The sequence below is a fragment of the Erinaceus europaeus genome, chromosome 5 (assembly GCF_950295315.1).
Source record: "Erinaceus europaeus chromosome 5, mEriEur2.1, whole genome shotgun sequence".
NCBI lineage: Eukaryota > Metazoa > Chordata > Mammalia > Eulipotyphla > Erinaceidae > Erinaceus > Erinaceus europaeus.
This window is the reverse complement of record NC_080166.1, coordinates 32712753-32727633: the sequence shown is the minus strand read 5'-3', so window position 1 is coordinate 32727633 and position 14881 is coordinate 32712753. Positions and strand designations below refer to the sequence as shown.

Genomic DNA, 14881 nt, shown 5'->3' with positions numbered 1-14881 from the left:
CCAAACAAAAATGAAACAAAACAACAAAAACCAAAAAATAGTTACATGTTTATATTTTTCCATATTTTTGTAATAGTTAAATGATTTCATTTATTCTATATGGATATTAAATTGTGTGCTTGATTTGATGCTCTGCATATAGCATATTGATGTTAAACAGAATACTTATCCTTATTAAGTTGAGAGGGGAGAGGGGAAGAATGAGAGTCATAGGATTTTAGTGTGAATGCTAATTATAGAAGCCAACACATGGCCAATATCCTTATTTAACATCAACACAAAATTTGAATGCTGATGATGGGAGAGCGCTCACCAGGCAAGGCATGCTGCTTGCCATGACCGAGGCCTGGGTCTCAACCACAACACCAAATGGCAGCACCAGAGCATGAGGGGAAGCTTTGGTGTTGTGGTGTCTTTCCTGTTGGTCTAACAAAAATTATATATGACAAAGACTGTTTGAGAGTGGTAGAGTCAGATACTTGCAAGACCCTGGCACTATAAAATATCAGGCAATAACTGCTCTAAATTGGAATACTTTTGGAATATGATTATCTGGGTATTTTGAGTGTTGTTCACTGCCAGTTATTGTATTGGGAATTCTGCACCTCAGCTTCTCTCATTTTCACCTCATGACAAACCCTAGGAGTGGACATCTATATTTTCTTCTTAAAGACATGAAGTGGAGGATCGGAGGTGCCATATTATTTACTAGTCAGTTTGTTGTTTACTAGAAGAGATAGTTTTCAACTCAGGTCTACTTGACACAGAACTTCATTCATGCCACCTTATTTCTGGCTGGTAACCTTAATGGATTTTTTTTTTTTAAACTAAGTTGTCTTCAGCTATCACAGTGGTGTATGAATTTGTGCAAGTGATGAAAGTGAACATAACTGTACCTATACTCAAATGAGACAAAGCTCCCTTATCTTCCAGAAATATTACTGTCAATTACCTCTTGGATTTTCAGTGCACATTAATTCCATGGTGGACTCAAAATGGGAATGGCACCCCCTATAGTTATGCAGTGGTAGCCAACAGATCTGGTAACAGAGAGACTGGCTGGTACTGATGACAGATTATCCTTTATTCATTTTTCCTGCCTTTTACCATGTAGAGAAAACTTTCTTTTCTTCCTAGTAAATTTTCCTCCTGAAAGAATTCCAATCTTCTTTCTTTTGGTGATGGCTAACAATTTTTATAATCAAACAAAGTGGCATCAAATAGCCAGATAAGCAACTTCTTCATGGGAAAAACGATGAAAATTTATAATCATTTCTGCAGATTAGGCATTTTTCCAGCTCTTGGAACTATGAACTGCAATGTCTTTAATACCTGCCTCACAGATTTACAGGCAATTTTTCTATATTGTAATTTAGTCTTTTTGATTTTGACACTTAGAAAAGATAACCTTTTCCATACAAGTAGTTTAAAATTTGCCGCTAAAGCATTTTAATGTGGCTATGAGTGATACTAGTCTATATTTTTCTTATTTTAAATGCCATTTTCCTTCTTGCAATCTAAACACATTTGCATGTATATTACCTTTAAAATTGGTAGGAAAGCCCCAACCCCCAGTCCCCACCTGCAGGGGGAAAACTGCACAAATAGTGAAGCACTACTGCAGGTGTCTCTCTTCCCTTCTCTCCTCCTCTTCCCTCTAAATTTCTCTCTGTCCTATTAAATCAAATAAAGTTTTAAAAAAGTTTTAAAATTTGGTGGAAAATTGTGTACAAAATATTAACTCTTCATACTGAAGTCATGAAAGTCTCTCAGACCCCACCAATTAGCAAATGACATAATCACACATCATCCATGTATTATTTATGGATTCAAACGGTTTTCTCTGAGTCTCTTTTCCACATCTAAAATGACCATTGTCACTATTCTAGTCTGGGCTGTAAATTCAAGTTCTTGTTTTTCACTGGGGAGCTCTTTACTTGGATCTCAATACCAAGGTAAAGAGAGTGGGGATCTGATTGAATGTCTCAAACTTTTTGAAGCACAGACTGAATAAAAAAGTAAAATAAAAAGAGAGAGTGGGGATCGGAGTGCGAGGTGAATTGGTTTTCCTTCTTCCCACTCTCCTCGGCCACTTTTCAATGCTCATCATTAGAGGAAATGATATTTTCGTACTACTAATTCTACTACTGCTCCTACTACTACTGTCACCACCACCGCCAAATGACTAGAGTAATGCTAGAAATCATGGAAGCACTGACAAAAAAATAAATAAGTAAATAACTGAAATGGAACTTTTGGAATTCTGCATTTAAATTCATCCAGTTCAGTGATTTATACTCATAGGAATTTCTAGCCAGCTGTCGTAGTAGAGAAGAACCATATGGTAGAAAGCTCATCTCACTCACCAACATCAGACATTTCTGGGACAGTGGCCGTATAAACCTCCTTGGTGAATATTGGCTCATTATCATTGATGTCATGGATCTTGATGACAAATTCAGACTCGGGCTCCACAGGCCTTCCTGTTCTTCTGTTTATAGCTTGAGCACGGAGGATGTAGACAGGCTTTTCTTCCCTGTCCAGCCTTCTGGTGGCCTGTATGTCCCCTGTGTTTTCATTGATAATGAAGAGATCGCCTGCTCCATCTCCTGAAAGGATATATTTAAGTGATCCATCTCCTCTATCTTGGTCTGAATGTAACTAGTGTAGGAAAAAAAAATTAAAGAAAATAAAAGTCAAGCATGTGATTCTAAATTGTTGTTGTCTTTATGCTGCATGCTATGTTAACATTCATTCAACTCTTTCTAAGAGCTGCAATTAGAGATTTTTGTACTATTCATATCAACCATTAAGAGTAACTGCCATTTGCTTATAAATATTTCTTTTTTTAAAATTAATTAATTAATTAATTTCTTCCCTTTCTTTGTCCTTGTTGTTCTATTGTTGTAGATATTATTGATGTTGTTGGATAGGACAGAGAGAAATGGAGTGAGGAGGGGAAGACATAGAGGGGGAGAGAAAGATAGACACCTGCAGACCTGCTTCACCACTCATGAAGGAACTCCTCTGCAGGTGGGGAGCGGGGGTCTCAAACCCAGATCCTTACAGCGGTCCTTGCGCTTTGCATTACCTGCGCTTAACCCGCTGTGCTACCGCTCAACTCCCGTAAATATTTCTTTACACTTAATTCCAGAACTGGAATAGAGCTTGGAGAAAAATTGCTAATCATTTTCTTGAAGAAGGAAAAGCAGAATACCAGAGCAATAGCAAGATTTGTAAACGAATGTTAACTAGAATGGAACAATTTTCACTAAGGCATTCAGATTCTGCTAATACTCCCTCCTCACTTCTGTGTATTCTGACATATTAGAGAAATGAAATATAATTGAGAAAAGAATTTTGAAACAGAGAGTCTCAGTACAATCTGCCTATACAGTATCTTGGGGAAGTATCTTAGGAAAGCTAGCCAATCTCTTTGAATCTAGAATAATGGCACTGATATTCACATTTGAGGGGAAAGACATGATATTTACCAATGCAATTCAACTAGGAGCAATTGAGAAACATTTATAAATCAGAACACTATTGGATATTGGTGATGCTCAGGATCAGAACTGTGACTCTCATAGACAAGCCCTGTGTGTTACTGCTGTGCTATCTCCCCAGACCATGAGAAGCATTTTTCCCTCATTAGTGTTATAAACGGGGATTCACACCTGCATGATCCCGCTATTTCCTTTCTCTTTTGTTTTTTTCTTCCCTTTCTTTCTTTTTCTTCTTTCTTTCTTTCTTCTCTCTCTTTCTCCATTCTGGTAGAGAAAAATTAAGATTGAGAGAGACAGACAAAGAAGGAGAGATACCATAAATATCTCTATTCTTTCTGGAATTTCTCATGCAGGCACTACCATGTGATGGCCGGGGGGGTTTAACCTGGGTTTTTGCCCATGGTAAAATGTGTGCTCTACCCAGAGAGCTATCTCCCAGGCCTCCAGATACTACGTCGTCATCACCATCATCATAATGTCATCAGGTGTTGTTGCTTAGAGGACTTTTGGGGAGAATTTTCTTTTTTATTTCTTATTTATTTACTTATTAAATTATCTCATTTTACTTTTTATTTTTATTTATTTATTTTTACTAGAGCACTGATCAGCTCTGGCTTATGGTGGTGCAGGGGATTGAACCTGGGGCTTTGGAGCATCAGGCATTAGAGTCTCTTTGCATAACCATTATGCTCTCTCTCCCACAGCATTTCCTTTTTTAGATGGAGAGTGAGGGCAGAGAGAGAGAGAGAGAGACGGAGGAGTAGAGACACTGCAGCCCAGCTCCACCACTCCTAAAACTTCTTTCCTGCAGGTGCACCCACATGGCAGCTGGGGGCTCCAACATGGTGCTCCCATGTGGCAACAAGCTGAGTCACCTCTACAAGTTGAGCCATCTCTCAGGCCCAGCCCACACTTCCCAGGTACATTTTAAGTGTTGCCAAGAACAAAGCCTTGAAACCCTGGGGTCGGACAATTTACAAGTCCACTTGTAAATAACATTTGATACTCAGATTTTAAGTTAACTTAAGAAACAGTAGAGTCAGCCTGAAGTTGGATAATTTGCCAAGTTTCCTTAGTTTGCATCAGAATACTTTGATTTTTTTTTTTAAACAGGCCTCCACTAGACAGCCCCGGTCACAGCTCAGTGTTAGGGCACTATAATATAAAGGCCTCCACTAGTGCCTGTTTCTATGGATGGGGAGAAAGTCCAAAGGGGTTTAGATTTTATGACAGAAGCTGAAACTTGGAAATAGAATGGGGTGGCAACATTTTTGACTTGGTTTGTGGTAATGTTTTCAGTGCACAGCAAGCTGTAAGAGGTCCTCAATAAGCTCCTTCCAGGAAGCTACCTTCATATCTTGGCATGAGGCCATCACACCGTGAACTATGTGTATGCGTCTGTGCTTTATGTCTAGTTATTTTGTGCAGCCATTAGCAAGTTGTCTTAGAAAAGCCTAGGCAGGTTTATTGTACCAAAGCATTGGACTTGTGAGAAAGAAGTGGAAGGGCAGGGTCCTTTGGGGCGCTGATACATGATGGTGGAAAAGGACCCAAGTTGGAGAGGAGAGCATTTTGTAGACACCTATCATGGGGGAGATGAGAAAGTCAACAACTATGCTGTGATGATCTACTAACCTCTCAATAAGGTGATAAAGGAAAGAAAATTAAAAGTGTAAGAAAGAAGCCTCTGAGAACTTATACAGGAGTCACACTTAGTGTAAAGTTTAGACCATCAGACGCTGGAATATGATGTCACCTGGAATGAGCCCTGACACATTTGTCTCGGATTTTTCTCCCTACTGTCCAAACTGTTTTAATGATTGCAGACACAAATCAATACTTTGAATCCTGAAAGGGTGTGGAGGTTTTTGGGAGGTTGGCGGGATGTTTTGAGTGCCTCCAAAGATGAACTTGATAGGAAGATGCATGAGGCAAAGCACCCCAGCTGGCTGGGGTCATGACAGCTTTTGCTGTTAGCCACAGCAGAGGAGGAACTTCAACCTTTGGTGCTGAGGCAGGCAGACATGCAGGTGTAGATACTCTCCTGCCATGATGAATTGAGACTGCAGTGAGGCTTGAGAGCATGCTCCTTCTCCCTGTCTCCTTTGCTCTCACCACCCCAGTATCTGAAAACTCAGCCTAAGGCACTAGCTCCAGCATGATAGTCTTCCGGTGTGCTTAAGGTCTCCTCCAACACTGTTTCTACTTCCTAAGGACTCTATATTGACCACCTCATACTGGGTGTACTGTTGTTTCTAGTTTATTAACACTGTTTTTATCACATCATTCCTGCTCTTAAGTGATGTCAGTGAAACTTGAGGTTTTATGTGCTATTTGGTATGACCCGCTCTGTTGTTTAGGAGGTCTGAGAACACTCACATTTATCCATATAAATTCATTGTAATTGCTTCTTGGATTTATGCCATTTTAGTTATGAAAGGTTTCACAAGAATGTTCTTCTGTGGGATAGTGGAAAACATCTGTGTTCCAAACGTCAATCAAGCAGAGACTGACAGGATTAACTATCAATATATCTGGGAAAATATGCAGTGTTAGAGCCCTGGACTTGTATGCCGGAGGTTCTAGTTCAGGTCCTGGAGATGCATGTACCAGAGTGTGCTCGGGTTTCTCTGTTTGCCTCATGTGTGATTTTTCTGTCTCTCATAAGTATAAAATGACTATCTTTTTTTTTTTTTTTTTAAAAAAAAAGATTAACTGTCAGTGAGATGTTTCTGGGAAAAGGACTAAATAGATGTGGAGATATCACTGAAGTGGGGGCAGCTTATTCCTCATAGGGAGAAAGCTAGCTCCTGGTCCACCACTGGGGTATAATCCCAAGAGTTATTTTCAGAGCTTTGAATTTTTATTGTTGTTTTCACTTCCCTGTCCTTACCTTCACCTTCACAAACATTTTTAAAGATATTTTTGTAAGTCTTCAAAGAAACTAATTCTATTCACAAATTTTCATGAAGTACTCTTTTTTTTTTTTTTGGCCTAGGTCATGGCTAGGGCTCAGTGCCTGCATGAGGACTCCACCACTCCTGGTAGCCATTTTTTTTTTCTGTCTTTTAATAAAGGCAGAGAGAAGTAAAGAGTAAAAGTAAAGTAAAGTAAAGGAGGAGAAAAAGAAAAGCACCTGAGGCCAGGCAGTGTTGCACCTGATTGAGTGCACATGTTATTTATAATGTGCAAGGACCCAGTTTCAAACCCCTGACCCCATCTGCTTTACAAGTGGTGAAGCAGAGCTGCAGGTGTCTCTCTTGTCTTTCCCCCTCCCATTTCAATTCTGAATATCTCTACTCAAAAAATAAAGATTAAAAAATTAAAAGAAAAAGAAAGACACCTGCATTGCTGTTTCGCCACTTGCAGTTTCCCCACTGAAGGTGGGGACTGGGGACCTGAACCCTGGGTCATCAAGTATGGTACTATTTGACACATCTATCAGGTATACCTCCACCAGGTCCTTAAAATGTACATTTCACTGAGAATCATTTTATTCATTACTTTAATAATAATATACAAAATTATAAAGTTTCATTCAGGAGTGTAGTTTCACCTTTCTCTATGTGTGCATATAACTCACCTCACCCACCACTGTGTTCCTACACCTGCCTCCTTTCCCTCTGCTAATCACTACAGTTTTCACAGAAGGAGAACTATTTTTAAACACCAGTTGTAATATCAGCTACATACAGACAAGTTAGTGACTACTGATCTCTCCCTTATTTCAGCTCTGCCTGAGCAGAGCATGGGCTATGGCACAGCAGTGATGACAACAACAATGACAAGCAAGCCAGCTCTGGGGTCTTCTTGAAAAGTCACTGCATGAAATTCTCAGAGTGACATCTACAAACACATCTAAAAATAGATTCTCAGGGCAAAAAGAATAATCTAACCTTTCAAAAGGGATATCTCATGGAATATCACTTAAGGTTTTTTATTAGTGGTTTAATATTGATTTACAAAATTATGACATAATGGGTAAAATTCCGCACTTTTCCCATCAGCAGAGTTCTGTCTCCTCATTCCCTCCATGGAAACTGCAGTAGATTTCCCATGGCCACAGATATGGGTTGCCTATTATTTCTATAACTATCTATATTTATGTGTATATGTGCCCCCTTTTTTCCCCTGTGTTCCTGCCTTCTCTTCCTTTCTACATCATACCTACAACTATTGCTATTTCTGAATCTTTCCCTTTTTTTTCTGGGTCTTGGGGTCTTGATGAAATTAAGAGTTCAGAGCCCTCTGGTCATCTTCCCCTAACATTGCACCCCTTCTGGGGGTAAATAGAATGCTGACAGAAACACACACACACACACACACACACACAGACACACACACAGACACACACACACACACACACACACACACACACACACACACACACACACACACACATACACACACTAGACTTGGGGCAGAACATATGTGTCAAACACTTCCTATTCTGCGTCTTGCTTAGAGTTGTTCACTGCTTATATACTAAAGACTTGAGGGCTGGTTGGTGGTGCACCTGGCTGAGTGAACACATTAGGAAGTACAAGGATCCAGGTTTGAGCCCTCACTCCCCATCTGCAGGGGGAAAGCTTCACGAGTTGTGAAGCAGGCCTGCCGGTGTCCATCTTCTCTTTAGATTTCTAGCTCCAGCTCCCCTCTCAATTTCTCTGTATTATCTAGTAAAAATAGAAGCGGTGGGGAGAAGAAAAAATGGCTTCTTGTAGTGGTAGATTTATAGTACTGCCCATGGGAAAAATTATATATAATATATATATATTTATATATGAGACTCTTGAGTGCCTAGCATTCAAACTTTATTTTTTACTTTAATTTTATTTAATTCAAATTTTATCTGATCTCATTTGCTTTAACGAATGAATGAAAAAATAAATAAATCAGGCTTTATTTAATCTAGCTTTTCTAAACTCTTCTCTTGTAAAAAGAATACTTTTAAGCTTCCAATGGAGGGGATGGGATATGGAGCTCCATTGGTGGGAAATGTGTGGAACTGTACCCCTCTTATCCTATGGCCTTGTTGATCAATAAAAATACTTTTGGGGGTCTGAGCTATAATGATGTTTTTTTTTTTATTGTCATCAGGGTTATGTCAGGGACTGGGTTTCAGCACTATGAATCCACTGCTCCTGGAATTCCCCTCTTCCCTTTCTGTTTTTTATTAGATAAGATAGGAGACAGAGAGGAAGAAAGAAAGACACCTGAAGACCTGTTTCACTGCTTGTGAGGTGGACCCCCTCAGGTGGGGATGAGGGGCTCAAACCCAGGTCATTGTGCTTGGTAATATGTGCTTAACCAGGTGCACCACTTCTTGGCCCCTCATAGTGATGTTCTTAAGAACAGCTTCCAAGAAACATACTTTGGGAGACATGAAATAATTGAATTGCTCATTGTAGACAAGCCAAGAAACCCAAGACTTGTGCTTGTGTAGTGTTTCCAAAATCACAAAGCTTATGTAGAAGAATTAGAAGAAATGAAAGTGAGCACAAGAAGATTATGTGGGGCAACCTCCCTGGGTTTTAGAAATTGGGAAACCATGTCCAGTGCCGCCCAGGTAATGCTAATTAATATCAATAATTGAGGAAGAGAGCATTAGTAACTTCCAAAGCAATTTGGCAGAAACGATGGAAGGCCAATGGCAGTGGGGAGAAAATGACTCACAAGTGATACAAAGGCAATAGGAAATGTCAAATAAGAGCACTACATGATTTGTGTAATATGATATGCTAAGGAATCATTGAAACCATGTCAAAAGAGCCACTGGGGAAAGTTTAACTCTCTGTCCTGGCATTCTAATGATCAAAAAAAGCTCTTAAAAAGCTATTTCATTAACTCTTGAGTAACAAAACCAATGTCACTGCCCATTGGCTCATGGCTCCAGGGTGAAGTGTCTAGCACAGTGCAGAGGGCACTATTCCCAGAATCCTATGTCTGGGTTGTCCTCATCGTCTCCCACTCACCAAGTGTAAGATCAGAGCCAATTAACCTCCCTGCCCTAGGATCCTTATCAGAAAAAGGAGGACAATGAGAACTACAGGACTGTGTGAAGGCTGTCATGCAGATCTAATTAGAGGCTGGCTGCAACACCCCATGTAAATATACATAAAAGCAAGATGTGTTTTGCAAATCATAAAACACCTTCCACATTTAAGACAGTGTTACTATGATTTGCTCTGAGTTTACTGTCAGCATGTTTCAGCTGCCGGTTTGACTTTGAGGACTTTGTCTGGAGAACTTTGAAGCCTAATTTTACAAGCCCCAGGTATCTCTCAGGTAGAATCTGTTATCAAAAGCCAGGATTCTTCTGCCGGTTGGCAACTAGTGTCTTTCTGTGTGATTTATTGTATTCTGCATTCCACTAGATTGTGAATTCCCCTTGGCCATTTCCTTCATCTCTTCCAATATGTAATTGTTGCACACTTAGCAGGTGAATAACACATCTGGCCACAAGATTTATTCAGGTAAAAGTCATCAGAAACTTATTTTTAGCTGTCAAAAGAAACCATTTCGATGACTTATAGGACAAGCACCTGAGACAATATAAAAAAAGAGCAGTGGAGACACCAGCTAAGTGTGTGAACAGGGACTGCTTTGGAGATCCCAATTCTGATTTATCAATATTTGAAAACCGGTGGGAAAATGCAACTTCACCTGATAATAAAACAATTTAAGCCCTCCCCCTCCAAGTGCAGTGTCCGCAGCTGACAAAGTGCACAGAGAAGAATACTTTTAATGTTGACTCTCCACTTCTCTCCAAGAAACTCTGGGGGAAGGGGATCTGCTTCTGTTCTCTCTTCTTGGGGGTAAGTGAGACCTGGTACTAGAGAAGGCAGTGGTGAAAAGCAGACATTACGGGTTTATTGAGCACTTAGATTTTAATTGGATTTTTTCTTTCGTTATGTCATTCATCACGGCCACTGTGAAAGGCAGGAGTTAAACAACAACAAATAAAAGGTTGTAGGCTGCCCTAGGCATGTTTTCACTAATTTCAGTTTAATGTGGCGGTTCCATTAAGTTTAATCATCTGGCTCACTTTTAATGATTCACCATCAAGTAAAAATTATCCACTTCCCTCAGAAAGTCACATCTCATCTGGGGCTGACAGGACTTTTTATTACTGGACTTGTAGCATTTTGTTGCAGGGGGAGCTCTCTCGGTTTTTGTTTTTCTGCTGATTTATTTGTATCTCTTTTGGAGTGTAGCACTGTGACAAATAAATAAAGGGGTTTTGGTTTCATGAATGGTGTTACCAAACCAGAGCAGCCTCTTTCTACCTGCTATGTGTGCCTATTATTAACTTGATTTTGACTCTAATTCAAAGGCTTAGCTCTAATTATACTGCTGGGTCACAAAGGAAATCCTCTGTACCCTGCTGTGTTCTTTAAGACTAGACACATAATCCAACTAGTATCAAACAATTGATGAGGAAAAGGTTAAAAAAAAAAGGAATTGGCTAATAACATGTATACTTCCTGTATACATGAGACTCAGAAAAACTGAATAACTCACTGTGTGGTCTTTGATGCCATCTTTAAATAGCTTAGTTATTTAAAGAACATTGAGAAGTAGAAAGAGAGGTTCAGCTAAGAATGTTACCCAAGGACCCACGGGGTGGGACAGTGGATGTTACATCTTCAAGCATGAGGTTCCAAGTTTGATTTCTGGCAATGCATGTGCTGGGGCTATATACTGGTTCTCTCTCTCTCTCTCTCTCTCTCTCTCTCTCTCTCTCTCTCTTTCTCTTCTAATCCTCATAAATATGCAAGTAAAGCTTAAAAAAGAAAGAAAGTGCCTCTATCCCCCCAAGGGACAACATTATAAAACCAGGGTATGCAGACTTAAGTTCTGTCTTCTCTGTTGATTAAGTCTTTCTTGGAGATGCCCTGAAGAGAAACGTGTATCTGTAGATCTTTATCACAGGTGACTTTTGTTCTTCCTCAGGGCCTCTCCTATAAGACTGGGGTGGCATAATTTCAGTGGTTTGTGAAGTAAGCTAATGATGTTCCCTTTCTCCCACCATCCCCATGACACAGTCACACTGGAGTCATTAACCTATCTGCATCTCCTAAGCAGATGATTCACTGAGTCTGCAAGGCAGACTAAAGAAAAGTTTACCTACAACGTAACCACAGGGAAGTACCCACAACAGCTTGAAAGGGGCTTACTGTAAGAATTATTTGATTATTTTATTTTTACTGAAATACAAAATGGGATCAAAGTTAGGATACTCAGAGAGCATAGTGCAAACAACACGAAGACCTTTATTAAATGTGATAGTTCTCAATTTGAGATGTCAGAGAGACATCAGAGTAGAGCTGTGAAGCAAAGTTACTGCCTGACTGGGTGGAGGGAGACACTCGAGTTAACAGCAAAGGGGGAGAGAGAAGCTTTTCATTATTTATTTTTTGCTTGTTTTGCTTTTTTCGAAATCATGTTTTTTGGAGGAGCGGGCTTAATGGTTTGTAGAACACTCTTCCCACCAATTTAGGTACTTTGCCATCATGACAACTCAGGACCCCAAGGCTGTCTTTACTGCCTCCCATCCTCTCCTTTCCCAGTCTTTTTGCTTTGATATAAAACAACCCCCATCAAGTCCAGGTTTTGTTTTGTGTTTTCCCTTTCTGTCCTTGTTTCTTAAATTCCACCTATCAGCAAGATAATCTGACATTTGCCCTTGTATTTTTGGTTTATCTTGTTTAACATGAGTTCTTCAAGGAGAATCTTTTTAACTAGGTTAAATATTATGTTTTTTTTTCTGGGGGGGGGACTGTTGCTTGGAACTAGCGTATTCAGGCAATCTCATTGCTCCAGGATGACTTTTTCACTCAGAGAAAAAGACAGAAAGAGACACCACATCACAGCAGCTTCCTGCACTGTCATCACAACATTCTCTTTGTCGTGTGCCAAGTTTCAAACCTGGACCATGGGCATGGCAAGGCAGATGCTCAACCACTAAACTATTTCTCTGGCCCATGAATTTTTATTTCAATTAGGAAAATAAATCTATTATCAATTTAAAACAGATTGAAGATTAACTGAATTAAATACAATGTATATAAGTATGTATGTATATATCTCATGAATACATAATCTAATGAAAGGATACACAATGCTAATAGATACACATTTATAAATCCATGATACTATTAAATATTCTTAACGTTGGAAGAGATTTTGCAGAAAGACACTGACACTTGCTTGGAGTATATTGGCAGGGACTAGAAGCAGATTTTGTTGCAGAGAGTATAGGATTATGAAAAGAAAATTTCCTTTAATAGCATTTCATACCACATTTTTTTTTTTGTCTCCAGGGTTGGGGCTCGGTGCCTGCACTATGAATCCACTGCTCCTGGAGGCTATTTTTTTCCATTTTGTTGTCCTTGTTGTTGCTATTATTGTCGTTACTGTTATTGTTGCCATTGATGGTGTTGTTGTTAGATAGGACAGAGAGAAATCGAGAAAGGAGGAGTGACAGAGAAAGATGGTTGCCTGCAGACCTGCTTTACCACTTGTGAAGTGATCCCCCTGCAGGTGGGAAGTCGGGGGCTGGAACTGGGATCCTTATATGGTTTTTGCACTCTGCACCATGTGCACTTAACACGCTGTGCTACTGCCCCATCCCCATTAGTGTGCTTTTTTTTAAAAAAAAATATTTTATTTATTTATTTATGAGAAGGATAGGAGGAGAGAAAAAGAACCAGATATCACTCTGGAACATGTGCTGCCTGAGATCGAACTCAGGACCTTATGCTTGAGAGTCCAAAGCTTTATCACTGTGCCACCTCCCAGACCACGATTAATGTGCTGTTTTGAATGTCAATTATCTAGTATGAACTAGCTGATTTATAGCTGATGCTTATTTGATTAAGCTGAAGTACTTGACACAGCACCAGCTTGCTAGCTGTTCTCCAGCCCCTTTCTTTGGTTATCCAGATTAGCACTGGTTTAGCTGAGCGTGTGGTGATTTGGTGTTGCAACTAGGTTTTCAGAAAGTAATATGTGTGGAAATGAAAGGTTCAGGGACTGGGCGTTAGCTCACCCAGTAGAGAACATATGTATTGATGTTGAAGACTTGTGTTCAAGCCCTTTGTCCACACTGCTCGGGGAGGCTTTGTGAAGGGTGGAGCAGGCTGCAGGTATCTCTTCTTCTCTCTGTCTCTCCTTTTCTCTCTCTCTCTCTGTATTCCTCTCTGTCTCTCATCCTCTATCAGAAAACAGAAAGAAAAAATTGGCTTTTTGAAATGATGAAATCATCTCTTTTGCCTCATCTTGGATGGTACTTGAAGAAATCATGTTAAGTGAGATAAACTATAAGAGAAGGATGAATACGGGATGATCGCATTCACAGACAGAAATTGAAAATAAGAACAGAAGGGGAAACACAAAGCAGAACTTGGACTAGAGTTGGTGTATTGCACCAAAATAAACGACTCTGGGTGGGGGAGAGGGCTCAGATCCTGGAGGACCTAGTGCAGGTTAGTTTGTTATGTGTAAAAACTAAGAAATGCTACACCTGTATGAATTGCTATATTTTACTGTCGATTGTATACTATTATTTTCCCTAATAAAGAAAAATGAAATAAAAAAGAGAAAGTTAAATACTAGTGATCTTACTCAGGGAGAACTTAAGAAACAGGGACCAAAAGGAAAAACAAAGTGAAACTTGGATCCGATGTGGTATAGTGCAACCAAAGGACTCTGAGGAAGGAGAGCAAAGGACTGGGGATGGGGGGGTGGGAGTGGGGGTGGAGGTGTGGGCCTGGGGGTGGGAGTGTTAGGTCCTTATGGATAATAGTGGAAAAGGACCTAATTTGTGAGTGAGAATGCTTTGCAGACATCTGTCACAGAGAGAGGAGAAAGTGTACCCAGGTATCAACAACTGTACTACAATTCATTAACCTCCCAATAAGTGAAAAAAAAATACATGTCATGCATTATCTGTATATAACTGTGGGGACCTCAGTTTCTCTAAGTCTTTGCGTGTTTGTGTGTGTGTGTGGGCAGATCTTGTCCATGCACAATTCTACCACTCTAGGTCACTTGTCCCTAAGTGTCTAAAGATCAGGTCTTAAGGTCCTAAAAACTGACTTAACCCAGTGAAGATGTTTAGAAAAAAATTATGCCAAGGAGGCCCCATGTAGGGAGGCCCCAATGAGAAAGAGGAAGAAAGCTTTCCCTCAAGTTGCTAGTCTATGTGTGATTAGGCAAACCAGTAGCACATTTCATTTAGTTTTTTTTTTTTTTTTTAGCTACAGCATTGCTCAGCTCTGGCTTAGAGTGGTTCTGGGGGCCAAACCTGGAATGTCAGAGTTTCACTTATGAAAGTCTTGTGCATAAGGTGCACTGAGGTATCTCCCGGC

The 14881-nt window shown here is 39.9% G+C and overlaps 1 protein-coding gene across 1 annotated transcript in view; it reads right to left on the bottom strand.

Annotated features, from left to right (window-relative positions):
* Window positions 1–14881, bottom strand: part of CDH6 (cadherin 6) — a 199659-nt gene that overhangs the window by 63436 nt on the left and 121342 nt on the right. The window contains exon 3 of the mRNA XM_060191189.1: window positions 2367–2661. Coding sequence (XP_060047172.1) covers window positions 2367–2661 — 295 coding nt within the window. The remainder of the gene's footprint in view (window positions 1–2366; window positions 2662–14881) is intronic.